Source organism: Crocodylus siamensis, chromosome 11 (genome assembly GCF_052110815.1).
Source record: "Crocodylus siamensis isolate JL-2025a chromosome 11, ASM5211081v1, whole genome shotgun sequence".
Lineage (NCBI taxonomy): Eukaryota > Metazoa > Chordata > Crocodylia > Crocodylidae > Crocodylus > Crocodylus siamensis.
The window spans coordinates 66166509-66193686 of NC_143405.1; the positions used below are offsets into that span (position 1 = coordinate 66166509).

The following is a 27178-nucleotide window of genomic DNA, read 5'->3' on the forward strand; positions in this document are numbered from 1 at the left end:
CCCCATGAAAGCAGCAGAGGGGGAGCCAGCAGGGAGGCCTCTTGAGATAACCTCCAGCAGCAGAAGCGGTGTGATAAGAGGATGCTCAACCCCCTGCGTGCACCTCCCTGTGTGCTAGGTGCTGCACACAAAATACCAAGAGACCTGTCCCTGCCTCCAAGTCCTGTGGCCGCGGAGACACTGTTCTGTGGCTGCGTGGTTTGAGCCACATCCGGCTCAGTGGCTCAGGCGGGAGGTGCTCTGCCCTGCCTGCCCCAGCCTCAGCGCTGCTCCTCAGCAAGCTCATGTGGTGCTCCCTGCCCCACAGGGCTGTGCCCCTTCCCTGGCACAGTGCAGCCCAGGGGTGCAGGTGCCCAGGAGCCAGGCGGGGAGCAGGAGGAGGATCTGCCAGCAGGTGCCCTCCAGCAACCTTCACTTGTGCAGGCTCCCCTCCTCCTGCAGCAACAGGCTGCTGCAGCCAAGGAAGGCATCCGCTAGATGGCAAAGTCACACAGCGCAGCGAGCAGCTGCACAGACGCACACTGAACCCCTCAGGAGCAGCGCACTAGTCCCCTCCCTCCAGCCAGTGCCTGCAGCCCCCTCCTCAGAGCAGCGCCACCGGCACTCAGGAAGGTGTCTGTCTAGGGCTGCAGAGCCCTGCAGACTGCGCTGTAGCAATGCACATCTGGACAAGTGCTCACCACCCTCCCTCCTTGCCTTTCCAGGCCTCACGTGATGTGATGCCTGTGTACGGGATGTCCCTGCTGGTCCAGGAGCATCTGCTGGGCCATGGGTTTTGCCTGTGACTGATCAGCTCCGCTCCCAGGTCTTTGGTTGCTGGAGGGAGCCAAGAGGGATGCTGATTTCCCTTCCAGGGTGCTACACCAGGAGGATGTGTGTCTGCCCAGGTCACCTCTGAGCCCAGGTTTAAGGTCCCATTCCTGGGATATTTCCACACCCTTAGCTTGTGTCCTTTGAGTTGGCGTGTCACACTTGACAGCTCTGTGCTTCCTAAACTGTCCCTGACTGGCTAGGCTGGAGGTGCCATGTCCTGCCATTAATTGCTTCAGCTAATTTGCAGGAAGTCGGCTGTCCAGACCAGAATAAAAGTAGCACTGATCTCACAAGGCCAGGCATTCGTTAGTGCTGAGAGTAACTCTTGTTGTGGGGAGAGGGTCCTTCCACTTGGACTAAGCCAGGGGCTGTTCAGAGTGAGAACAAGAGGTTATTTCTTCCCAGCTTCATCTGGGCAATCTGTAAAAGTAGTCCTCATTCATCCATTGTTTCTTTACATTAGAGCCCCCCTGGTTGGTTACTCCATCATTATCTCCATTGTGCAGCAAGCAAAAAAAGCTTTACAAAGAACAAAATCCAAATGAACGAGGCAGAAAGGAGTCCCTGCCTGGGAAAGATCCAAGCCCAGAGGCACAAGAAGACAGAAAAAGCAACTGGGACAGAGATGAACTAATTAAATCCATACCAATTGCCTTCTCTGACAGTGTTATAAGGTGAAGCAAGTCACACAGTGCAAAAACACGTCTTTTGAGCAACAAACATGCCTTATGTGATGCAGACAATTGCATGAAGCACTCAGAAACGAGAATCTGCTGTGTTTAATGTTGATGCATTTACTGCTCATGAGAGCGACGCCTCACGCTGGTGAGAATCCAGCATGGGGCTTTGCCAAGGCAAGTCAGTCCTGACCTGTCACCCCCAGACTGCAGCCTCTCCTCTGCACAGCACCATGCAACCAAAGACCAGGGGCTCCAAAGGGACTGAGGCCAGGATGTAACCACTAAACTGTTTGGCCCTTTCAGGCTGAATCCAACTGTGAGCCCAGGCCTCTGGAAATGAAAAGCTCTGGTCAGGAGGTCACTGATGCTCTTAGGAGCTTTCTGTCCCTTACCCAGATTGACTGAGAAGCCTCCGGCCACCACCGCACTGCAAGGCAAGTCCATAAAGCACACTTGCCAGCAGCACTGTCCCCCTGCGTTAGTCCAGTCCCAGAGCACCTTGTGGTCTTTGTGTCGCAAGGACCAGCCGTGGTCGAGTGCGGCCATGCCAAATGCAGCCTCTTGGTATTTCAGGTGCATGTGGGATTTGTGTGAAAGGCCAAATGGAAAGAAAAACAAACCCCAAAGGTCAGGGAACCATTCATCCGTGTCCACCAGTCTTTGGTTTATGAATAAAATAATACAAAGCGCTATTTCAGGCATTTGCAATCTTCTACTTGAATAGCTAATAATGTGGCCGCCTGGCTGATATCCATAGAGAACTGCCTGCGAGCAGCAGTAATGTGATAATAGTGCCGTAATGAGATCTTGTGACTGGCCTTAAAGGGCACGCTTCACTTCTTTTTGCTACAGCTGTCAGAAAACCTTCGGGGTCACTAAGCATTTTCCCTGGACAACCCAGAAGGCAGTTTGTAGAGAAGTCTTATGGCCATGAATCAAGTTTTAGCCCCAGTGAAATGTCACAGATTTTAAAGGTCAGAAGATCAGTGATGAAATGTTACACCAATAATTTAATATTCTGTAAAGCACCTTGCAACGTGATAGTGAAATCTACTGTGTTATGATCAGGGAAGAGAGGTAATATTACCTTTGTGCTTTGCTTGAAAAAAATAATCAGAGGCAGCATGTTCAGAGGTATGCACATGAGTGCCAAACAAAGGGGCTGGCTTAGAACAGCCTTGCCGTGGGGCACTGAAGCCAAGGTGAGATCACATACTGTATATGGCATCAAAGAGCCAGGCTCTGCTCGCATAAGACATTCACTCAGCCCTTAAGTCTCTTTCAAGATTCCCAATAACTAAGAAATACATGCAGTTTCCAGCAATCCCAGGGAGGCTTGATCAGAGCTGGAAACGTCAGAAGAAAGAACGCCGAAGCAAACCGATCATTAGAACAGCGCTTGCCGACAGGCCTGGATGGTACATGTGAGTCCTGAAGGACATCAGGAATTAAGGGGTGAGCCACCAACAAGCACAGGTTATGGCTCATTAGAAGGAGACCTGCTCCCAAGGACTGGAGGGTGGCAAAGGTGGCACTCAGGTTTACTAAAGGTTCTGCAGGAGACCCCAGGGACTGCAAAATAAACTTCACACTCATCCCTGACAAAGGGGATGGACTGGTGGCGATAAATAGAATTATGGAATACAATGGAAGATCACACTGAGACAGAGTGTAACCAGCACGGTTTCTACAGAGAACAAGTATGGTTCACTAATCACTTCAAACACTTTGAAGGCGTCCATACTGACACCGATCCAGGCAAGCCAGCTGGCATGATTTATGCCAACGGCTGGGGACTGAAAGAGCCAAGGAGCCATGGGATGAGAGGTATGTTGGATCGAAGACTAGCAAGGAGACGGAAAGCAAAAAGTAAAATTAAATGGTCAATTTTCATCATGGCAAAGGTATTACAGCAGTCTCCCTCCCCCTCCTCTGCCCTGGCCTGCACAGCACTGCCGCCTGAACCCATAGCAATGCAGAGGGAACGGGAGGCAACGGGGCCTGCTTGTGAGCGAACAATCAAAGACTTGGCTGCCCTGGCAAGCAGGGGCTTTGGCTGAACGCTGAGCAATGGCTTGCCCTGCCATGCACTGTTTGCTCCTCTCACTGTACATAAAGACGACCTCTTTCCAAGACAATGGGACTGCAATGGCGGCAGATTTCATAGCAACCAAACTCTGGAGTGCCTGCATGTGCCCAAATACCAGCTTTCTGGGTGACGGCCAGCCCCGATTGCGATACCTGCCAAACTGCCATTGCTCCATCATGTGCTTAGCACAGAGAAACTGTCCAAGAGACCACTCTCTTCAGTGCTCTCCCAGCTCCTCAACCACTACAAAGCAGCCCCCATGCACCAAGCGTACTTCTGTCTCACCACTGCTATATACACTGATACAGTCAAGTGATCTCGATGGGCCTCGATGTCCACTTAGGTCATTATTTGCCTATCCCTATCTGACCAGTTGTCCCCTCTCTACCTGATCTGCAGACAAAGGATATTTCTGAGGCTGGTACCAGTTCTGCTGTAGGCCTTTGGGCACTTATGCTGGGTACGCCCCGTCTGTGATGTAGGGAGATTGTGACAGCAGCCATGCAAGCATACGCAGCAGCTTGCTAAGCTAAACTTCAGTCTTGCACACAGCAGATACCTGTAATACTTGGAAGGAAGTAGATCAGTGCCCTAACAGACTTCTGTACCTCTGCACCACAGATGGAAAAACTGCTCCTCGTCCAGTGGATGATTTCACCCGCTCTGGACCAGGTCCCAAACTCTGTGAATGAGCATGAAGAGATAGGTCATTTTGGAACAGTTTATCTCTCTGATCTGCCTACTGCTACTTTAAGCAATACAATGGTTTAATGAATCAAAGGATTCATTCACTGACCAGCAGCATCCATAGTCTCTATGACAACTTACAGGAATCATGTACCATCTTTCACTCTCGATTACATGAAAGTAAATGGGGTAAACTCCAGCCATTTTCATGGAGCTTGACTAGCAGGGTCCGTGTGCATCCGCGATTTCAGCCAGGCTGTGACCGTTGTGATACCTGGTGAAATTTTGTACACCTTAATATTTCTTAGTCACCAGGATCTGATCAAAACAATCCCTTTCCTAACTCGTTAGCTCAGATTTTGGCTGGCAACATAATACTGCAACTACAGTGCTGTAACATAAGGGCTTTTATGTGGATTTAAATCTATGTGGAGGTACAATTATCACAGAGCAATTAAATGTGCATTATTGCTACTTAGATTCTGGCCCTGCTGACAGCTGGCTTATCGAACAGCTTTAATCAAAGCACAAATACGAGTCAAGATTACTGACAGTATTAATTTTGCTGAAAACCAGCACTGTGTTATCCGGGTGCGGGACAAGCAGCACTTGATTAAAACTATGTAAATAGGAAGGCTGGCATGGCCTTTGGCAGAAGTGCTGCAGGCACCAGCGTGGAGGAGCCTGGTGTGCAGCATTGCTGATGGCGGAAAGGAAGGAAAGTTGCTGCTGGCTCCTGCCAGCCCATGAATGGAGTGGCCCTGGCCTCAGCTTCAGAGTGGTGGCGCCTGGCTCACCTTATAACAGCTCTTCATTCACAGCACTTAGTAGTAAGAGACCACTATTAGTCCTCTACATAACAACCTGCCAGGCTTTAAGAGACAGGTTATTCTACTGATCCTATGAGTGCCATGCTCATCCAGCCGCTGTGCAGCACAGAGGGTGGCATATCTGGAGGAACAGCAGTACAGCAATAACCCTGCAAGTAACATACAAGTATGGATGCCCTATGCGGGGGAAATCCACGTTTTTCCTAAATACACATGTTAGTCTAATGGAGCATGCAAGGCCAGATCACTGACTGTGGGCATCACTTAAAATACAAGGCCAGATCCTTAGCTGCTGTAAGGAAATGTTGCTGTCTTGAAGTCACTAAGGCGAGGTCAATGGATGTCAGCCACTGACCTGGCTGTAATTGGCAGTGGGTGTTGGGTGCTTGCTACAGGGCCATGGTTTTAGCAGTCTTCTCTGCTGCTAAAGCAGCTGTCTGGCTGGACTTGCACCGGGCAGAGGCTGTCTTTTGTTGCCAGTGTAAAATATAGCCTAGCTCGAGGATGTTCAGCCCCTTTGGAGCGTCTTCGGGGATCTGGGCTAGTGAGCCCTGAGGCTCCTGAGCTTTAGGGTTTTCAGGAGTTCCTGTTTTATTGGCTGGGGTGGGCACTGAAGGGAGGCTGCTGGCTGAACACACACAGGCCAGTCAGTGTTCAGAGCACAGGTGTCCACCAGACTGAAGTGATGCACGGACAGGTCGCGGCAGAGAGCCCTCTGCTCCCAGCAAGTCCAGCTGGGATGGGAAGCACGCAGGCCTTTGCTGGTGATGCCTAGTCCTACGCAGGATGAGGCCTGTGGCCCCTTCCACCTCCTCTCTTCCAAGGACTCTCTTCTAATTGAGCTCTTTCTGTCCGGTTTTCAGCTGTGGGCCATTTTCTCCTCCTGGCCTTTTTGTGCCTTTCCCACTGCCCTAAAACCAAAGGCCAGCGGGGAAGCACCCCACTGACTTTCAGCAGGGTGCATGGGCCTACCACAAACAATTGTGACCATGACACAACACAGCACATCCCGTCTCTGCACCGCACTAACCCGGTTAGTGGTCCACACTCCTGCAGACACCACAGCAGGCACACTGACATTTGGCCTTTGCCTCTGCATTTTTTTCCTTCGGGTGTGCCCTAAGTAGCCACTTCTTCCTCTCCTCCCCACCCCCAGAGCCCTGCTGTGCTGCTGAGCATAGTACATGCCTTTCAGCCGATGCGCTCGTGCTGTGACGCCATCGCCAAACGATTTGTTTGGAGCCTCACCTGCAGGCTGGCTCTTTCCTCTCAGGCAGCTGTCACTTCAGAGCTCTTTTGAACCCCCAGCCCTGGCTGCTGCTGGAGTCCTCATCTTTTTTCAAGCACGTACGTTTCTACGTTCTGTGGCACAGTTGCAATTCCTGACCTTGGAAGCGTGGGCAGTGTGAGACGAGGCCACGTGGGAAAAAGATGCATGTGGCAAACTCATGCCCTTGTCTCTCTTGCGAGCCAGAAAGGGACTAGCAGATCTGCTGATCTGCAGCATGAGTCTGGGGAACTGCTCACGAGACTGGCACAGAGCAAGGGAACCCTTCCAGGCAACACCTGCCTGCCCAAGAGGTTTGCTTGCACAGCAGGCTGGACTCCCAGAGGAGCACAGGCCTCGCAGACAGCTTCAGCTGCACAACAGCACTGCAGTCCCCTGCGGAGCATGGGCTGTGAAAGGTGGTGACGTGGCAGAGACACCACGCATCTGTTGCTTGGGAATGAGCCGCTGAAGGGGCTATACAAGGAGATCCTGCAGCTCCTCTGCACTATGAATTCAGCAGACAACAAAGGGGCACCACGCCCCTTCAGTGGGAGGGCACGCAGGCCGTTCGCTCATGTGTGCCAGGCTACAAGACCAGCAGAGAGCCATTACCCCGTCGCTGCAGTCCAGAGGCCAAACACTCAGCAGCCCAGCAACACAAGCCCGGAGCTCCAGAGCGAGAGCCACACGCCTTCCTCCACCCAAAGCAGTTTCCTCACGTCCTCGAGTCAGCATGTTAAACCCAACAGGCCTCATTCATTCCCCACGTGACCCCGGCAGAGTGACTCCTGATTGCCACCAGCAGACAAGGAGAACCAGACCGAATCGACTGCCACCTGGATGAGGTGGCCTCCCGGGCCAGCCTCCAAGCTCGTTTACCGAGGTGCCCCTCGGAGCCTCGTTTCCTGAACTCCCTTGCCCCTGCCCCTACTACTGGAGCCGGGCTGCCAGTGCTGAGCTGGGGCGTCAGCTCCCGCCTGTGCACGGCTCAGCTGGGGAGGTCAGAAGCACCAGTGTGCTGAGAAGAGCAGAGACAACGCCACGGACACAGAGCTCTAACCAAGCAATGCGCACCCGCTGGGGGATTTTAATCCTGTATTTGCCTTGAGCAGAGGCAGAGCTGCATGCACATGGCAGGGAGACACCCCAAGAGAAATGCACTCCCAGAAGTGGTGGCCACGTTTCTCAGACTCTGCTGCAATCCTGTCCCCAGATTCGCGATCTTATTTGAAAAGCAATGCCTTGTCAGTTCCTGCCTTCACACCCATCTTGCTGCATGGCGTGTATGGCCCAGCAAGAGCCAGCAGAAACTCCTATCACGGAGGTAATTCAATTATTAACTCAGCCCCTGAAGGGTATGACACTAAAGGGCACCCCTCCCCCTGGGCTGCACAGTGTTACTCTAGTGATTCGAGTAGAAATCCTCCTATAACCAGCCCCAGCCATTTGTGGACATGCCCACTACCGCAGAGTTTTAATCCCAAAGGATTAAAGTGGTCACAAGGGAAACAGAGGTCCCAGACCTCGGGCAATTATTTTATTGGGCCCCTAGCTTTGCTAACCAGGACCCAGGTCTCCAGAGGGGGAAATCAGTGCAGTTCCTTCCACTCCAGTGCAACGACACCAGCTCGCACCGGCTGAGCTCTGTCCTCTGCTGTTTTCATCTCCCGGGGACAGCGGAGCGTGTTCTGGTGAGTGGGGTCAGCAAGCCCAGACTCCTGCCATCGGACTTCGGTAATCCTCACGGACTTCGGTACAGTCTGCGAGCTAAAACGGTGCTCCGTATTACTCCTCCTCTGCCCACAGTGCTCACAGTGTGCTGAGCTGAGAGATTTAATAAAGATGCAGCCAGAGCGGCCCAGGAGGAGGAAGCCCTGAAATGTCTAAGCACGTGGATGGTTCCTGCACGTCCCAGCCTGGATCAGCGGGACATGTCTACATTGCCACAAGCTTGTGGAAGAGCAGCTTGTGCCATACAGAGCATGGAAACGCCAGGGGCTCGCTGGAGTATTCATGTCACATGCTGGATTGTTTTGAGTGACTGCTCACTGAGATAGAAACAGAAATAAAAAGCCTCCGTGAAATTAACTCGGCCAGTAAGAAACCAAGGCAGGGAGCATTCCCTTGAACTCCCACATGCTGGAACAGACCCGTGCCTTCCCCGACAGCCCTGTCAGATTAATGATTTCTGATTAGCAGTGTTTCATTATTTATTTTACATTACCTCTGCGGTGGCTTGGTGGAATTTGTACTCATCAGAGCGATTTATTCCCTTGCAAGGTACTCAATTAACACAGCAGGCAGCTCCCCAGCAGGTGGGAATCAGCGAGTGCCACAGAAACCCCGGGCCTGCTTATCCCGCTGCCCCAGGACCTGGGCCCTGTCTGTGGCTCTGCTCTAGGCTCCCCCCGGTGCGACTTTCCCTTCCTTCCTCTGTGCCGCACTTCTCCATCTCTAAAACATGGGACTGACTTTAGGCAGCGCGTGTTAACTTGTGGAACTCATTGCCACCGGAGGTTGTAGAGGCAGAGGGGTCACAAACACATCAGATGAAGAGAGGACAGGTCTATTAGTAGCTAGGCAGAACAGTTAGGTTCGTGGTATCAGGATATCAGATACCCTGATATCACTGAAGCCGTGATGGTGGAAGCCAAAGTTTGTCTGACAAGGGATAGATGTCTCTAAACATGCCCTGTTCGTAACCGTTCGCTCTAAAGTACCTACGGGAATTACTGCCGCTCCTAGAGACCCGAGAGTAGACAAGAGAGACCATGGGTCTGACCCAGTACAGTGCTGCGTATGGTCTTGTGATGACATTTCCTTTCTCTTCCCATTCTTTTTCTTCCTCCTCTACGACAATATTTAGGTCTTTGGGGCTGCCCCGATCCCGCTGTGGCCTCTAGCCCTGCCGCAATGGAAATACTCAGCAACCATTCCCACTTCTGCTCAAAAGCAAGGCAGCTTCTCCACGGGAGCCTTGTTTTCCTCTTCCCGAGCTGCCCGGGAGTCCCTATTGTAGTACCAGACCCGGAGAGCTCTGGGTCATGACATCCATCTGCAGAGCTGCGCGGATACAAAAAGCAACATAAGGAACATGCCATCCTAGGTGACAGCTTCAAATTCAGGATAGAAAAAGTGAGAAAGGCAGCCAAGAGCGCTGATAGTGCCCTGGGGTGGGCTGTCTTTGTATTACTTTGTCTCGGGGGGGAGCGCAGGAGTCCCGGCTGGGTAAGGGATACTGGGGGAGTTTGCAAGCCCTGCAAGGCATTGTCTGAAGGAGCTGCTCCAGATAAGCATCACCTAGCAACCAGCTGCACTGACACAGTAACCTTCAGGGAGCCCTGGAGAAATACAAAGGCTTTTTGTTAATCCCGGAGACTTCAGAGCGCAGGTTGAAATTGTTTACTCACTGAGAAGCCAGAGTGAATCGTAGCTCAAGCAACTCCCAGCCGAACAGGTCTGGGGCAAGACCCTGCCGCTCTCTGTGGCTCCCAGAGGTTTGTCTTTCCCGATCGCTCGTCTTCGCACAGGGGTTGCCAGCACGTCCCTGCCGCAGCAAGGGGATCCTGAGAACGGCGCACGGAGACGAGCTCGTGGCGGCATCCGTGCATGTGGTCTTGTGAGACTGTCTGAGGGCCTGGAGGCACAGTCACATTTTAAAAGTATTTAGTATGTAAATGCCTCTGTTTGCCTACCGATTATCCAAAGCAGGTGCTCAGTGATAATAGTTTCTTCATGGTCCCACATCTCTCCACCTTTCCAACTATCCCCTGGGAATTTGATGAAACGTTTGAAACCATGCTGTGTTCCCCTTAATAAATTCCCAGCAAACTGGCTTATCCAGAGCTCAGCAGAACCCAATGGCCCGTTCAATGATAACCCTGAGAGCAGGGCAGACAACAGCACCCATCCCTCCTTGGGCAGAAACCAGGCTGTGGCACTAAGAACGAAAAGAAAGGGAAAGCACAAGGTTGCAGAGACAAAAGCAGAAAGGCCAAGGCACAGAGCAGGATACAGCCAGACCGGGCACAAGGAGCCATCCTATGAGCATGTTAGCAGACAGACAAAGTCCAAGGACTCAGCGAGGAGGCAACATTCATAACAGGATGGCCAGAAGGACAAAGTGTTTAATGCCTTTTTGGCTTGAGGCTTCCCTAAAAAGGGAAAGTGCGATCACAGAATGAATAACGCAATCAGCACGGGTGACACGAACTGAAGCTGAGATGGGTGAGGAGGAGATTGGCGATTGCTTAGAAAATACAGACGTTTTCAAATCAGCTGGGTCTGACATCCTTCTCCCCACAGCACTGAGGAAGCTGGTCAAAGCCACCCCAGAGCTGACAGCCATGATCTCCAAGACACACGGAGAATGAGAGAGGCTCCAGGGGACTGGGCAAGGGGCAACAACAGTGGAAAAGGGAAGACGGGCTAAGTGCAATTCCCAAAACGATACTGGAGCAATAATCAAACACTCTTTGCAAGCAGCTAGAAAGTCATAAGTGGCCAAGTAACAGCCAACACGGATGTGCCAAGAGCACGTCCTGCCAAGCCAAGCTGAGGCTCGCTCTATGACAGGGTAACAGACCTTGTGACAAGGAGGAACCATGACACATCTGAACTTTAGTAAAGCTTTTGACACTGTCCCGCATGATATCCTCTTAAGCAAACCAGGAAAATGTGGTCAAAGAGGACACTTCCATAAGGTGGCACTGCAGCTGGTTGCCAAACCGGTCTCTAGAAGGTATCCATGGGTCACTCCTGAACTGCAAGAACCTATCGAGTGGGGTCGGCAGGGTCTCTCCTGTGCCTAGCCAGTCCATATTTTCATTAACGATTTGGATCCTGGACTGGAGAGCATGCTCATTAAATGTACTGAGCAGGGAAGGGCTGCAGGCACACCAGAGGAGAGGAAGAGAGTATAAAATGTTCCCGACAAACTGGAGAAACAGACAAATGCAAAGTGCTGCCCATACATAGGAATAGTCAGCTGCACAAATACAAAATGGGGAACAGCTGGCTAAAAGAAAGCTTTCCAGAAAAGGATCCGGGGGTTATAGCAGATCACAGCCTGAACATGAGTTAATAATGTCAGGTCGCTGCAAAAAAAGACAACCCAACAATGCATCTACAAGCAGGAGTAGAGTGTGCAAGACCGGGAAATAATCCTTCCGCTCTCCCCAGCGCTGGTAAAGTTTCAGGTCTCAAGAAGAATGTGGACCAATTGGAAAGAGTCCGGAAGAGAACAGCCAAAACGATCAAAGAAGAAGTGCTAGGTTAGACGTTAGGAACAGCGTTCCAACTGGGAGGTAGCTCAGGACTGGGAACAACTGGTTCAGGTGCGGCTGGCCTGTCTTGGGGCACAGCAATGGACTGACCTCCGAGGTCTCTTCTGGCCCCGTGTCCTGCTAGTCTACGACAGAAATCCAGTCCTGATGACATAGTAGCTTGACAGGGTAATGGGAAATACAGGAAGGGTCAGCAAGGCACCAAGAGAGACCTGAAAGCTTACGGACACGGGAATGGATTCAGCTGTGCTGTTGGGCAGTTTACATTTTAAGCGGATGGTCTGAGCTTGCTGTAAGCAGACCTGTATAACGGAAGCTTAAATCAGAGAGTCTTTGTTAACAGCAGATGCTGGGGCCATATACTGCAAACAATGTAACAGGGAGGGAAGGGGCCTGAGGCTCAGTGCAATTCCCCAAGAGCCAAGACCCTTGGCTTCGGCCACTGACTTACTGTGGGACTCTGGGAAGGCGATTGGCAGTGGACAACTTGCTGTGCCATTGCATGCCGCTCGTGTAGATGTGGAGGTCTGCCTATGTGCCAGGGGTCCGGGGACCCCACTGCAGGACTTCAATAGATGGCCCTTCTTTACCACTGCCATTTCCTAGACAGCCCTTTGGCCTGTCAGTCCCCTTTCAGATGCAGCCCTGTTGTACCGTAAAAGTGCATGTGTGTGTGTGTGCGCACACGTACATGTACATACAGGCACCACCACTGAGCAATGGATACACACAGCTCTTCAACACCTGAGTGAGGGTGCAGTGCAGAGCCCGGCCAGGGGCTCTTCCACAGCACAGGATGGCTCAGAGGGGGAGGACACACATCCCCTGCTCCCACACAAAAGGACGGTCACCACAGGTCTCTCTCTTTTGCATTGCAGAAAGAATATTCCCTCCAGCCCCTACTCCATGGTGGGAATGGAAAGCACGTCGCCAACAGCTCGGGTGAGTGACGTGGGCCAGCGCGGCTTGCACAGCTCAACCAACATTTCACTGGGCTACCTGCATGTCTGGGCTAGCTGCATGAGTCCGCCCCTAGCTGCAAAGCGCTGGGAGGAGGGTCAGAACTAGGTGTCGAGCCAGCTGCTAACCTGGGCCCACCCTGGTGGGGCAGAGAACGTGCAGCGGGCAGCCTGGGGGCATTTCAGACCAGCCTGAAACCGGCAACAGTGGGGCTAGCACGCTGGGGCCTGGTACAGCAGCATGAGGGGAGGAAAAGGGAGCAGGGAGGCCTCCGTCCTGCATGGGGACTAGCCCCGGGAGAGAGCACGAGCAATTTGAGGACCTGGTGTCATGGGCCCCACCCTGCACCAGCCAATGCAGGTGAGTGGGTGAGGAGGCCAGCACGCGCCTCCACCTGGAATAGGCTGGCCGAGCTCCCCACCACCCCTGGAGCAGGAGGGACCCGGGGACTCCTCCGCAGCGTGGCCCTCTGGCCCGACCCCTACAGAGCAGGCTGCAACACTTCAGCCCTGCGGTTATTACGCCACAATTGCAGCAAGCTGGAGATCCACATGCAAGCTGCATTCAGCTCCCACGCTGCCAAGACAGCCCCTGACGCAGCCACCCCAGCAGGAAAGCCCTCCATGGGTCCCCCACCTTTTTTTCCAGGTGGCAAATGATGCAGCAAGGCTTGGGGACTATCTGGCCTCAGAAGCATAATGCTGAGGGATGAGGTCAGGGCAAGCGCTACACCCAGAGGGGAAGAGCGAGAGAGGGGTGAAGCCTGGGCAGTAGCTGCAGGGCAAGGGCATGGTGGGGGCAGCAGCACAGGGCAGGGCTGTGGCCTCCACCAAATCCAGCAACACCAACAGACCACAGTCCTCGAGTCAGCCTCCGAGACACCCTTGCTTTCTCACCCGAGGAGCCTTGCTGTCTGTGCTCATGTGACACCGATGCTCCTGTCCCCTCCCTCTCTTTTCCTGTACCCGCACATCCCTATTGACTCATCCCTTCCTGCTGCTACCCCAGTCCCTTTCCCCATGGATGAGCCCACAGCCTTTCTGGCTGTGAATTATGCTGGCAAGGGTGGCAGGGCCCCTCAGAGCTGAGCTCCTGCTTTCTCACAGCTCAGGGAGCAATCCTTTAGAGAGCTGGGGGTCAAAGGTCCCAGGATGCCACCCCCAGGGCCAGCTCTGGTGCCTGTACGCCAGTGCACTATTAGCTTTGTGGATAGTAACTGGGCTGGAAAAGATGCTGCCTCCATCAACACAGTATCACGGCTCACAACAGCACAGCAGTCCTGATTCTAGGTGCTCAGCCACAATGGCTTCTACCAAGGCCCCCACAGCCACCCCACCTGGCTAAGGAGGTCTGCTCAACGCACATTTGGGAGCTTGCTGCAACCCAGACAGCAATTCGGACACCTCCGTCAGCTCAGCGCGGCTGCTCGCGGTGTGGGAGTCGCTGTGAATGTTCTTGCCCAAGCTGCTGTTCCCGGCGCTTGGCACATGGGAAGCTGTTTTATCAGATGAGAAGGATCAGCTCATTCCTTCACGCTGGGCTGCTGCTTGCTCAAGGGGGAAAAGCATCCCAGAGCTGAGCAATTAATGTGGGGTGGGGGGGTAAGCTCTGCATGCAGTACTGCCCAGGAAGCTCACTGTCTGGGCACCAGACTCTTGCAAAGGTGTTAATACTGCCCCCCCCGGAGGCATGGGCTGCTCCCCTCACACCCCCGTAACACACTAGCACAGATCCAAGCGGAACGGTTTTGTTAGAGCAGAATGTGCTTGTCAGCAGGGGAGGGCAGCAACTATACAGCAGCTCAGGTCACGTGGCTGTTTATTCTCGCTCCCTCTGAAAAGATCTTACAGAAGTGAGAGAGCTTAGCAGTACCCAGCCAAAAGTCATGCACACTTAGGCTTGCACAGCACTGACAGGAGCAGCTCATTCAGCCCAAGCCATACTGGGAAGCCCCAAGATCTCAGCCCCATGTCTCAGAGAGTGGAGGACCAGGTGAGGGTACCACCTGGAGCTACCGGACTGTACAGAGCAATGCTGGTCAAATCAGGTAAGCACAGGTGTCTCTCGTAAAGCCTTCCCGGGAAATTTCCAGGGCAGCCACCAAAATCTGAGCGACAGGAAACTTCCCTTTGGGTTTCTGCGTGCTTGCCCAGTGCTTTCCTCTGAAAGCAGATGGAGCGCTTCTGAGTGCCTCTCTCCTGGGCAGACGCTGCACCACGCATGCATTTACCCTGGGACTATTTTACAGCCAGTTCCAAGTTATGCTTTTGAGACGTCTCTTCCCGTTAATCCTGCTGTAGCTCAGTGGCTTTAACTCCTTTGTTTCTGCCTTTCTAAATGGTTCCCCAGGCCCCTGTACACTGTACGCAATTCCCCTCTGGACAGAAGATACGTGCTAGTGAAGAAGATAGTGCTAGCCCTGTTTAACTGCTGGGAACTTACTCTCTTCTCTCTTAAATATATCTGGGCTACCTTAAAGCAGTCACTGGTGACTGGATCTCTTTCAGCATACCTCTGTTAAAGCAGAGCAAACAAGTGATGATTTATGAGCAGTAAATGATCGGTAGGCATCTGTCACTTCTTAGCAAAATAAATCAGCCATTGCACTGGTAGTCCTTAGCAATACCTTAGAGGGAGGAGTCCTGTACAGCCCGGACAAAATTATTCGGAACGCTGCAGTCACAATATTGTTTTGGCTGCTACCATAAAATACTATGGCGTGCTTCTCTTTGCGCAGCGTTTGACAAGTCTGAAAGGCATCCAACTGATACACCTTGTTAATTGTTAATAGCAGGCGGGATCCAAGGCCATCATGTTTATTTAACTATCACAATCGGAGAAGTTTTGAATGAAATTGTTAATTAATACGCAGGATTTCACCTGCTTCCACAACAGAAGGGATGTTGCTGCAGGCTTAACTTTGTAAGAGGCTTCAGGCTTAGCTGATGTGCAATAGGAGAGGTAGGAATTTTAAATAAAGATTGTTTCGTTTGTGGAAAAATCAGTCAGTGTTTGTTTCCTGTGAAAATGTGCCACTGAGCACAGCTGGTGAAGTCCCAGGTCCAGTGGCCTGCCTTTCTGAAAGTAGCAATAACTGCAGTTTGGGAGAGGCTCCTATGTTCATCGGAAGGAACTTGTTAGCTCCAGTGGAGTTTCCCCAAGCAGTGGAATAATTGAGTGTCCAGGGGACGGGAAATCTGTCCCAGTCCTCACATTTGTCCAGGAAAGATAGGAAGCACTGGGAACAGACAGGTGAATGGGAGTACCACCAGCATCTAGATGGCATCAGTGGGTAGTTTACATCTTGCACAATTACTTTTTGACGTACTGGGTCAAGTCGCCCCTCTACGCAGGTTTTACAGATCAAAGCTGGTAGAGCTCAGGGGACAGGAGGGGCTACGGGCTTATAGGCAGGACAGGACGCCTCTGGCTTCCACAGCAGATTAATGTTACCCACTAGGGGGCACAAGAAGATGCACCACCTAAAAGCTGCTGAGTGGCCTACCTGGAAATAAGCTATTTGATCTCCTAAAAATCACAGAATTGGAAGGGAGTACACAGGCCATTTCTCCGACCCCCTGCACAGGTACAGGATGTGCCGTTCCTAACCCAGTGCAGATGTCTTCATCATAAAGGCAGACATCTCTCAGGCTCTGGTCGAATACACGGCTAGATACCGATATCCTGATTTTCTTGCTTCCTTTTACCAACAGTGGGCATCAAAAAAGGGTGTTTTCTTCTCCTCTGACTCAAGGTGAAAAATTCTCTGTTTTGTGGACCACCCCTTGAGAAATTCCCATGAAACTGCTACGAGAAGATGGTTTCAATAAATTTGCAGGGAAGAGTTGCTTCTACGCCCAGATTAAAACATGGCATGTAGATGGGTGCAGAGCGCACACTGTCTTGGGCTGGCTGTCATCTCTCTGCAGGCTCAAAACAACGGGCATTATTTAAAACCCGGGGAGGGTCAGTGCTGAAGGACCCCCCAGCAAAGGCAGAGAGGACTGCTAGAGGGTCAAGTCCCGGATATGGCTGAACTTGGGAAAGGGCCAGACGTGACCTGCGGCTGGAGGCTTCCCACAAAAGCTGCTAATCCCTGAGAGCCGTTTCCATTTCCAGTAACACTGGCTTTGCCTTCTCTTCCTGACACGTTCCCTTGGTTCTTCCCTCTGCTCCAGAATTTCAGTCCTGACCAAGGCTGTGGGAACCTGCCATGTGCACATTTGCAGCTCAACCTTAGAGACCTGATTGTTCAGGAAGCATTTCCCAGGGTGTTCACATCAGGTTACATTGGCCCTATTACATTATAAATGCCAGAATTAGGCTTGGTGAATTATTTAACGCTATAGATTAAAAGCATACAAAGGATTCTTGCTCTTCCTTTTGGAGGCTGCACTATTGTTCCTTGGAGATACAATCACCTGGTGTAGGGGTGAGTGACAAGGAGGGGAGTGGCTGCCAGGTAACACATCTCCGTGATGACATGCAAGTAAAGACTGAGGCCAACTCTGTGCACAGCAAGGTCCGAAGCCTGCTTCCTTGGCAGACAGTGTGGCTGGAGAGAAATAATACTGGGGTGTTGGTGGGAGCCATCTGAGACGGTGATGAGAATTGGCATCTGCCTGTCTTCGGGCAGCTGCAGTAACAACTGTGACGCCCAGGACCACAGCAGCATTACACCACTGCAGGCATTATGTAGCCTCCGAGAGTCTGACTGGCCTTCTGTCCCAGAAGTGGCCTGTTAATGACACTCTGTGACTGCTTTGTGTCACACACTGTGGACTGAGACCCTTAGAAAGTGTCTGCCTGCAAAGCCCCACCACTGCACCTCAGACGTCATGCCGACTCCAGACTCTGCTCCCTTCCGTCCGTACAAACCAGACAGCTTTGCACCGGGCTTCTTGACAGAATCTACTGACAGGGAAAGGGATGCAAACAGCTTTCCAGAACGGTTTGTTTCCTGCCTTTTGGAGAACTCCAGAGGAGAGGAGCACCTCCCAACTCCGAGTGCTTCTCACTTGCAAGCGAGATTCTTGCTAAACTCCTACAAGACAGACCGTCCTCCCCGTCAGAGAATTGTAGCAGCACGGCCCAAAGCTGGGAAGACACTAGGACTTTTTATACCACTGCTTTATTGCTTTCTGATATCAGGTTAACATAGCTTCAGCGCACAGACTACGTTTCTCCAGTTAGGATCTAACCTTATTTTTTTCTGAGCTCTCAACATACCGGGCAGGTCTATAGCTGTTCCAGCCCCAGCGCCTTCCGTAGCACTATTAGTTTGCGCTAGCTCAGGATCTTCTCTGTGGGCCTTGCTGTGGGAAATGCAAGGCGGCAAGGACTGGCCAGATTAGTGCTTCATTTGCAGTGCTAAAGCAAAAGGCAGAACAAATCTCCATCACCTCCTGACAGCCTCAAATTATACCAGAGTCACTGTGCATTTCAGCCATGCTGCATTCTGACCTTTACACACAGGTACGTGGGCACCCTTATAAAAGGGTTGAAAATCTTACCTAAGACTCAAGCAGGGATCTGAGAAGCGCCAAATGCATAGGAAAGCATTCAAAACTCCCCAGCAAAACATCAGGCTAAAAGCAAAACAAAAGCCTCCTACTGATTTGTTACTGCACCTTCCCAGTGTCTGTATGAAACAGCAGGCACCTACGCGTTGCCATTCTTACCTCTTCCAAGCAACATCTCAAGAAAGGCACCTAATATCAGGCTTCTTTTGTAAAGCCATGACATTCAAACTTAAAAATAGAGCCTTTACCTTAACAGTGTTTGTAGGCTCTGCATACCTTCAGGTCTCATTATACTAGAGAGGAAAACACCTATAATTTGAAATCCATTTAAGTCAATGGAAATGCTCCCACTGACTTCAAATAGTCTTTGGATCGGCTCCAAAAGGCACTGATCTGAGACACCTGCAAACTAGCACAATGGCCAGATGTCAGTCAGCTTGGCAAGGCCCCTGGGAAGCCAAGCACTGGCAGACCGGCTGGCTCTCACCATGCCAACATGCTGTTAAAACTTCTGCAAATAGAACGGATTTCCTCCAACAGAGCCGCAAAGCTTCAAAGCACCTAAAGTGCCCTGAGAATCATTATGGAAGTAGGAACATGGGACATGCAATGATGCATGGGACTTCTGGTGCTTAGTGTGCACCTTTTGAGATATTGGATGGCTCCTTGGGCCAAAAGCAGCTCTGTCAATTGATTTAGAGACTTCTAAGATGTGGATATTAAAATAGTAGTCCATAGCAGGCCGTGTTGCATGGCACTGCCGTACAGAGGCTGTATTGTTCTTTTATGGGATGCTGCAAGTGCTAAACACTGATGCATCTGGGTGAACTGAGGGTAACCAGGTGCAGGGGGACAGGCGCAGCAGCTTCTCTTTTAGACAAACCCAACTGCAGGCTGCTGATATATATATATATTTTTTAAAGAAATAAATAAATCAGATTCACGTTTAGAGCCAGCAAGGCTCAGGGGGCGCCTGCCCATTCCGACACACACAAACCCAGTGTGTTCCTGCAGCAAAAAGCAGGTGCTAATGCATCCGGACAGGCACACGCACCTTCCCCCTGTGTCGGAGTGGTGATGCATGATTGACTCTAGCCTCCTTCGGGGAGTACTGGAGCCAGCACTTAGCTCCCAGCTGTTTCTTTAGTAACTGGGGGTGAGACAGGGTGGCAGAGGCAGCAGATCTTAGCCAGTTTCGCAAGCTGCAAAGCCTGTTTGTCTGGTAGCAGCCTGCCTGAGCGTGCACTCCTGACCCCCTGGCATCGTATTAGACTGGGTCCCTCCTGAAACCTGCCCTTCCTTCTCCAGTTCCACTGATCTTACTGCACCGTCGGCTTCAGAGTTCAAATTAGGTGTACAGTTTGCTGGATCAAAGCACAAGTGCATACACACAGGCCCAGATACGTTCTGCTAGCGCACTAGCAAGGGCACCAGTGCTGCTACAAACGGTGGCTCAGCTGGGGCAATTGCTCAGGTCACCAGCTGAGCCAGACTAAGCCTTTCAGGCGAGTTAGCCGAGGCATCTCAAACTCATCCTCCACCCCCTCAAATGAAGCTTAAGGCAGAGTTTCAAAAGTGGAGGACAGGTGCTGTTATAGGCACTGGGCACAGCATCCCGCTTCAGCGCGCAGAATCCTCCATCCTCCCTGGCCGCGTTAAACACCCTTTGTGCCTCTGGGCAACCAGGGAGACCGAGCTGCCAAACGAATGAGCAAAGTGCAGTGGTGCTGACCCTTTGCAGCGAGAAAAGGACAAGTCAGCCATTCCTAATTGCAATGGTGCGTTTTTTTTTCTAAAGATAACAGCAAGACCTTTGTGTCTCTGTACCTAGCTCAAATATCTTCCTGATCCCCCTCCCAGCTTTGACTAATCTATTATTCAATATATATTAAAGCTACTTTTATTTTTTTAAGCATCCCCCCTCCCCCAGGTTGTATCACAGATCGCTCTGTACAGATGGTATTTCAGTGTAATTTTGTCAAGATGCAGCAGTTTTCACTTTGGAGTTGGACTGTTCTACAAAGTTGGGTTGATTGAGAGTTTTGAAAGGAGCTGGGCTGGGCCCTGGAGCTTTGGTGAGGGTCTGAGTTGCCATGGAGATCTGTTGTCCTTAATACTTGTACTTTGGCAGACAAACTGGTGCTTCAGTGCAGAACACAAGTGGGATGTCAACAAGCTTCAGGAAAAGAAAAGAATCCTGCTGTTGCAGCGGGGTGTCATGCATGCAATTCAAATTATTTCACAGGGTCAGAGATGCAGCAAGCTCTGCTGAGCCACGCTGAGATGCAGTGTGGTTTTACAGTGGGTTGAAAGGTGCAGGCTATTTAAGAGGTGCATGTTATCACACTGCACATTAAAACATATCGACAGGAGACTAGCCCAGCTCAGCAATCCACCGCTGCTCATTTCCATTTGGTAGTAGTGACATGAGATTTCTTCCTTTTAACCAGACAGCGAACGCTTGATATAGAGAGAGAGAACGCTATGTACATCTCTGTTATCAGTGAGCACTCAGACCAGGTGCCTGGTAAGGACACTCTCCCCAGGAAGTGGTTTTGCGAGCCCCGAACACACAAACCTGCACCAGAAGTTCTGTATTTTGGCCAAGACTTTTTGTCTTTCTGGCCAGTCTCTGCCAGGAACAGCATTTCCTATAATTATGACTATTAACTAACTTTCCTGTCTCCTGTGGCTTGACCCCCATTCCTTAAAACTAGGAATTGCAAATTTAGATTTTGCAACTCTTGCTGAACATTAAACTATGAAACCACACTGAAGAAAGTTAGTTGTAAAATTATAGTTAAAGCATTGTTCTGAAGTTATTCATTTTGAAAGGCAGCTGTTTTGCAAGGGTATATTAGAACTTCCCCATACATTTTTGTGAATATGTATATTCTGAGACACTTCTGTGAAGGGCATATTTCATGGTGTCACATATCAAAAGGGTGCATTCATCAAGGATACACTAGTTGGCAGGATCAAACATGTATAATTTAGACTTCTAAGAAGTGACTTTGTTCAGCAAAGATTTGAGTTCTGAGTGTAAATAAGATGGACCACCTCAGTCCAATATTTCTGCCTTCTGGCATTTTTAAATTTTCTGTTAGCACTGAGTTAGAGGAAAGACCGCAGAACAACAGGCCCCTGGTTCCTGATATATCAACCCTCTTAGCAAAGTCAGCAAAGCCCATGAGCTCCACACCAGGTGAGACAAGGGAGGATGTCTAAAGGGCAGCTGCAGCAAGAGGGCCTCTGGGAAAGGCAGCCTGAGGACTGTGTGCAGCCTATTAACCATGCCTGGGCCCTTTGGCCTATTATCATCATTTGCCCTGATATAATCATAATCATAGGCCCACCTTCCAGACATCTTACATTTAATCAAGTGACCTGGAATGAAGGGCTTGGAAACCTGAATGTGAAAGCCTGGAGTTTCTGTCAGCCCCAGGTGCAAGAACTGTCTGTCTCGAGTCTACACCCAAGCTCAGGGGAGGTCTCCACTCCCAGACAGAAGAATACCCACCTCCAAAAGGAGACTGGAGTAAGCAGAAGGGTGATGAGGGAAAAGGGACTGAAAGCAAAGAAAGCAACATCTTGGAGGTTAGAAAGTGAAGGGATAAACAGAGAACTGCCAAAAGTCACGATGACTCAGGTCTTGCACAGGAAAGTTAAACAAGAAGCAAAAGATGCTTCAGCCAGAAAACTGAAATGAAAACAAGAAAAGGAGATATGGGACTGCTATGCAGCGAGGGGGGGGATAGCATTGAAAGGTAACCTGGATGGCCAAAAACAAAATACACATTTCTCCTGGGTTTTCAATACGGAGAGCAATAGAGACAATGGGGACAAAGGCAGGTTGGCTAATGAGGATGTGCATACAGACATGGACATTGCCATAGCCAAAGTGCAAGACTTCAATGCACTTGCACTGGAGGGGCCAGTTAATCCCCCTCCCAGAATACAGAAAGAACTGGCACAGTAAATCATGAGCCTAGCAGAAGGATGTTTAATAAATCTATCAAAGTAGAAGTGATGTCATCGGACTGGAGAATAGCAAATGTAGTGTCTCTAATGATGAAAGGGGAAAATCCATCCAAGCATCTAGAGACCCACAAGCCTGACCTCGGTAGTATGCAAGGCTTTAGGCCAAACTTTAAAGGGCAGATTTAATTAAAGACATAGAATTAAATGGAAAGCATGACAAAATGCAGCACAGGTTTACCAAAGATAAATCTTGGCAGGTTTTCCTGAGATAGTCTTTCGATGAGATAATTGGTATTTTTAGATAAGAGAATGCAGAAATACTTAATCAATCTGTACTTCAGAAAGGCATCTTAAATTATTAAATTAACCAGAGAACCAAGAACTGTAAGCTGGACAAGGCTCTGGCTAAATGGGAGTTGGCAGCAGGTTGCGCTAAAAGAAAAACTGTTGGGCTGGAGAAAGATTTATTAGTGCAGGTCATTAAGGATCATTCTTGGAATCAGTCTGAGTTAGCATTTTCATTAATGGCCTTGGCACACAAAGGAGGAGCATCCTAATGAAGTCTGCCGATGATACAAAATTGGAGGTATCATCAGTACAGAGGAGGGTCAGAATCTCCTTCACAAAGGACTGTATGACCTCGAGGACTCAAATAATAGAAGTGGGATCAAATGTAATATGGCAGCAGAAGGTGCACAATCATAAATATATGCACTAGTAACAAGGCCTTCTGGTGTAGGCTGGCGGTTATCCATTTGACACGAGAGAACAGAGAAAACCTGGGGGCGTTAGTTGATTATTGGGTGACTGTGAGGCTTCCAGAAGCTTCATCAGCCACATGGCTCCAGATTTCTCTTTTCCTCAGCCCCTCGTCCCTTAAAAAAAAAAAAAAATCAGCTGTAACCCAGTACTGCATCCCTACCCTTTGCCCATTTACCGTCACTTCCTTTTACCGGGGATGCTAATCCCCTTCACGTTCCTACAGCTTTCTGGCCTGCACACTGCCTGTAAACAAGGCAACAGGGCCGCTTCGCCAACAGTGTCTGCAGGGCACCACGCACGCTCTCCAACACGCGTGGGGACGCGCGGTCATGGCACCGTGCATCAAGCTAACTGCTTATCCAAGACACGCCGGATGTCCAGAGCATTCAAACCAGATGGTGACAAACAGATGAATGCCAAATAAATTCTGTGGAGTGTATGTCCGGTCCCCCCAGTCCTGTCACAAGTCTCACAAATTGCTAATTTCAAAATTTCCCTCTTTTGATTTCTGCCGTTCCCAAAATGGCTACTGCTGCCCTAACATCACTGGGACTGAAGAGCAAAGGGGTCACCATCTCCTTCAGCAGATGAAACCAGGCCACCCACAGCAAAGATGCGCACAGCGTGCACATTTGCAATGGAGCTGACTGCAGGGTCTTGGGAACGCTTAGTCCCATGCAAGAGCCAGGCAGGGATCAGGAGAAGGTGGGCAAAAGCAGCACGGGCTTGGCAATTCTAGACCATTAAGGCACTTGTTGAAAATGGGCCTGTGCTTCGCAGGGCTCAGACGAGAGGCTCTGGTTCGCGCCAGGGGGCACACACAGATTAGGAGAAATGGAAGTATAAATGTGTCACTCCTGCTGCTGCAGCCCATCAAAAACTAGACCCAGAATGGGTGTTCATGATCCTACAGCCTGCTGTCTATGCCAGATATAGAAGGGCACTGCTTCTGGAGGAAAACGTCCCCTTTGTGCAACAGCAGACACGGTAACAGTCACTTGATTTTTCTTGGTCAAGGTGTCCTGCAAGTTGGGTATGGCACAACTACTAGGTGAAGCAAGAAGTTGCTATAGGAACTCTTTCCTTTGTACAGCTTTGAGGGTAAATATTGACTTAAAATGTACCTAGCTGGCTAGCATGCCTGCTCCAGGTGACCAAGTGACCTACCTGCTCTGCTTGTCAAGGATTTTAGTGGCCCAAAATGCACAATTTGGGGAAAGATTCCCTTCACGTAGGTGCCGTGCAGCGAGGGCTGCAGAGGTCAGGCAGCAGGACAGGCCACGGGGCTCTGAGAAGAGAATTTTGCCCTCAGTGTTTGGAGCTAAAGATTGGCTTGGTAAATATTTCTCAAGGTGAGCTCCCCTTTCCTCTCATCCTATGTGTCCTCAGCCTGTTCTGTGAAAGGGAAGGGGCCTGGCCCCTGCTACTCCTCACGGCCCCTCCAGTCTGAGGTCTTGAGGAAGCCAGGAGGTTTGCATTTCCCTTTGATTCCCCCTGGCTCAATTGGCAAAGGCTCTGGGCACACAGTATAACCGCAGGCACATAACAAAAGAATGGCACGCCTAGCTGGAGCACTGCGGGCTCACTTAAAGGCTCCTGTCTGCACAGCACAGTGCAGGACTGATTAGCCTGGGCACAGACTGTACTCACGTGGCTACACTGCTTCTAGCTCTGGAGGTACCTGATAATGCTACCTGGCACCGCACAGCTCTGCTGCTGGTGAGGCTTCCCTGATTGACTGCAGCCGAAAACCTGGTCCAAAAATAGGCAGAAGCTCGCACAGGCTGGTGGCTGCAGCACCTCCCTCGGTGGTGGCGGAGATCTGAGTCGCCTTTTATTTCCACGTCACAGTACCCCACGGAGTTGGATGGGAGGGTTTGATCTTGGCCCATTTCTAATTTAAAAATATACCATCTGGAGAAATCTAGAACGACAGTCACGACGGGCTGGACCAGGCACAGAGCAGGCCTGATGTCACGTGTGAAACCTCTGCTCCTCTGCTGCTGAAACCCCAGCGCCAGGCTCGTGGGCTCCTCTTACTCAGGTCTATGCATGGACTGCTTGACCAGCTATTCCAGGGCTCCAGGCAGATCCACCTGGGAGGTATCTCAGCTAAGGGCTGTGTTTCTTTTTCCAGAGGAACCCGGTTCAGCGAGCACCCATCAGAGGGGACTGTCCAGCGTGAGACTTCTCAGACTTGTCACAAAGGCTGAGCCCTTCCAAAGAGCTGCGCAAGCTGCACGTTGTCCCCGTGCCTCCGATCTACAAGTGGCAGCTCTTACTGAGCAGGGAGAGGCTAGGAGGGGAAGAAAAGGGCTGGAAATTCAGCTGTCAGGCTCGCTGTTCTGGGTCCACGTCATTCCCCTTGCCCTTTGCTGTCATTCTTTCCAGCCTCTCCAGGAGAGCGATTTTCTTTCACGTTCTGCCAGTTGTTTTTAAATTGCTGCCCTGCTTCCAAGAGGGCTGTCGCGGAAACCTTCCACTCTCTGCTTGTCCACAGGAGAGACGATGGCTACCCCGCAGGACTTGTAGGGCCAGTTGTCTGCAGGAGAGGCCAGCTGGTCTCTGGGGCTACCTAGTCCGTAACCTGCCAAGCGGCTTTGGGGAGGTTACGTAGGAAACCAAGTGTGACCATGGACTCATTTCATAATGGTGCACAGAGGTGGGAATGCTGCTGAGTGCTTAGTCCTAAGCAAATAAACTCTGGTATATGCAGCCTTGGTCTGGGCATCGAGTATGAGCACTCTTGTGTTATTTGTAGGGAAAATTTACCTTGAAATGTAGTTTCCCTTGGGATCTGCAGACCACTAGGAACAAGGGCAGGGAAAGCAGCTTGACACGGAGCACACCGCTGAGTGTCAGTGAGTAGGGTTTTAAGGTATCAGTCCCCAAACAGCAGCTTTTCAAACCCCATGCAATCTTCCCCAGGGCTGCAGAGAACGCATTCAGGCACAGTTACAGATCTTGGAATAAAACACGATGAATGCCCTTCAGTGGTCTATGACAGGACAGAGATGTGCTTGGTGACAGATGGCCAAATCGTGCAACAGTGGGCAGCAGGCTACAAGTGCCCAACAGAGAATGGTCCCAAGAAATGGCCCAACGCTGCTGAGTCTTTACACTCCTTGAAATGAATGACATCAAGTCCTGAACCAGAGATCCACCCCAGCAGAAGCATTTTCGCTGTTGTAGGGGGAGGGCCTGGGCCTGGTAACACGTAGAGGAAAGAATACCTGCTCTTAATCCCTGTGTAATCCGGAGCCACACCTCATTTTTCTTTCTATACTCAACCCAGTGCTAATTACACCTTGCCCTGTGCTTGACAAAGGGCTGCTGGAGGCTTAAAGCAACTGTGTTAGCCATGCAGTTCAAGATGGCTTGACACTCACATTTCTCTTCGCCAAAGGGCAGGTCTCTGCTCAGGTCTTACTGGTAGCTGGCAGACCTACAGAGACCCCACCAGAAACCCAGGTGTTCGTGCTGCAATATCAGCCAGCAGCTTCATGACATCTGTGCATCCCCAGCCAGGTCTGACTCAATAGAAACCACACTAGAGGCCACCTGCTTTCTACAGGTACCTCCCTGTCTTAATGACTCAGTCCTAGGAAGTGTCTGTACATCTGCCACAGTTACTGGCCAGAACATGAGTCCGTCCTTTGCAGGGCCCCACTGCATCTCAGTCCCCATCCCCACACTCTCACAGCCACCCCTTGTTCCTAATCTACTTGGTGCATTTGTCCTGGGTTCAGAGACAAGAGCCAAACGTGGACCAGTGGCTTAAAGTTGCAGCCAAGTAAGTTTAGATTGAATATCCGGAAACACTTCTTCACTGCGAGAGCAGGAATAGGCGCCTAGGGAAGCTGTTCAAGGACAAATTGGACAGGCACTTGGCAGGGATGATCTAGGTGGAGCAATGCCTATTTTCTACCACAGGTATTTCACAGGCTTCTGGGCTTTGATGGTTGCTCCCACCTCTGCCTTTTCCTGCTATATGTTTCAGGGTGTTTTTAAGCCTCCCCAGAGGCACTGGGTGTCTGTTGGTTACATCTAAGGCTTGTGGACTTCAACTGGGGTGTGCCAATTCTTCTGCTGGGAGCAAAGGCGGAGGTTTCTGCCCCTCCACCTGGGGTCAGGCCCTATATTTGGGGTCAGGCAGGAATTTTCCCCCGTGGTCAGGCTGCCTTCCTTTGCAGCGGGCAGCATGGCTCTTTAACCAGGACCTCTTGAACAAATATTGACAACATCTGATATAAGCAGGACGTTGGCTGCTGTGGCTCCCCTGCTTTACCTGTGGCAGGG

General features: G+C 50.9%; 1 protein-coding gene and 1 long non-coding RNA gene across 3 annotated transcripts in view; one reads left to right on the top strand and one right to left on the bottom strand.

The window, feature by feature from the left end:
* Nucleotides 1-27178, bottom strand: part of LOC149855968 (uncharacterized) — a 228096-nt gene that overhangs the window by 175859 nt on the left and 25059 nt on the right. The gene's annotated exons all lie outside the window — the stretch shown is intronic.
* Nucleotides 1-27178, top strand: part of FAM107A (family with sequence similarity 107 member A) — a 46120-nt gene that overhangs the window by 9051 nt on the left and 9891 nt on the right. Inside the window, exon 2 of one of the 2 annotated variants that reach the window (XM_090021435.1) lies at nt 12533-12596. In XM_090021435.1, coding sequence (XP_089877561.1) covers nt 12533-12596 — 64 coding nt within the window. Of the gene's footprint in view, nt 1-12532; nt 12597-14456; nt 14662-27178 lie in introns of those variants that run through there. The other variant, XM_090021436.1, reaches the window with a different exon arrangement.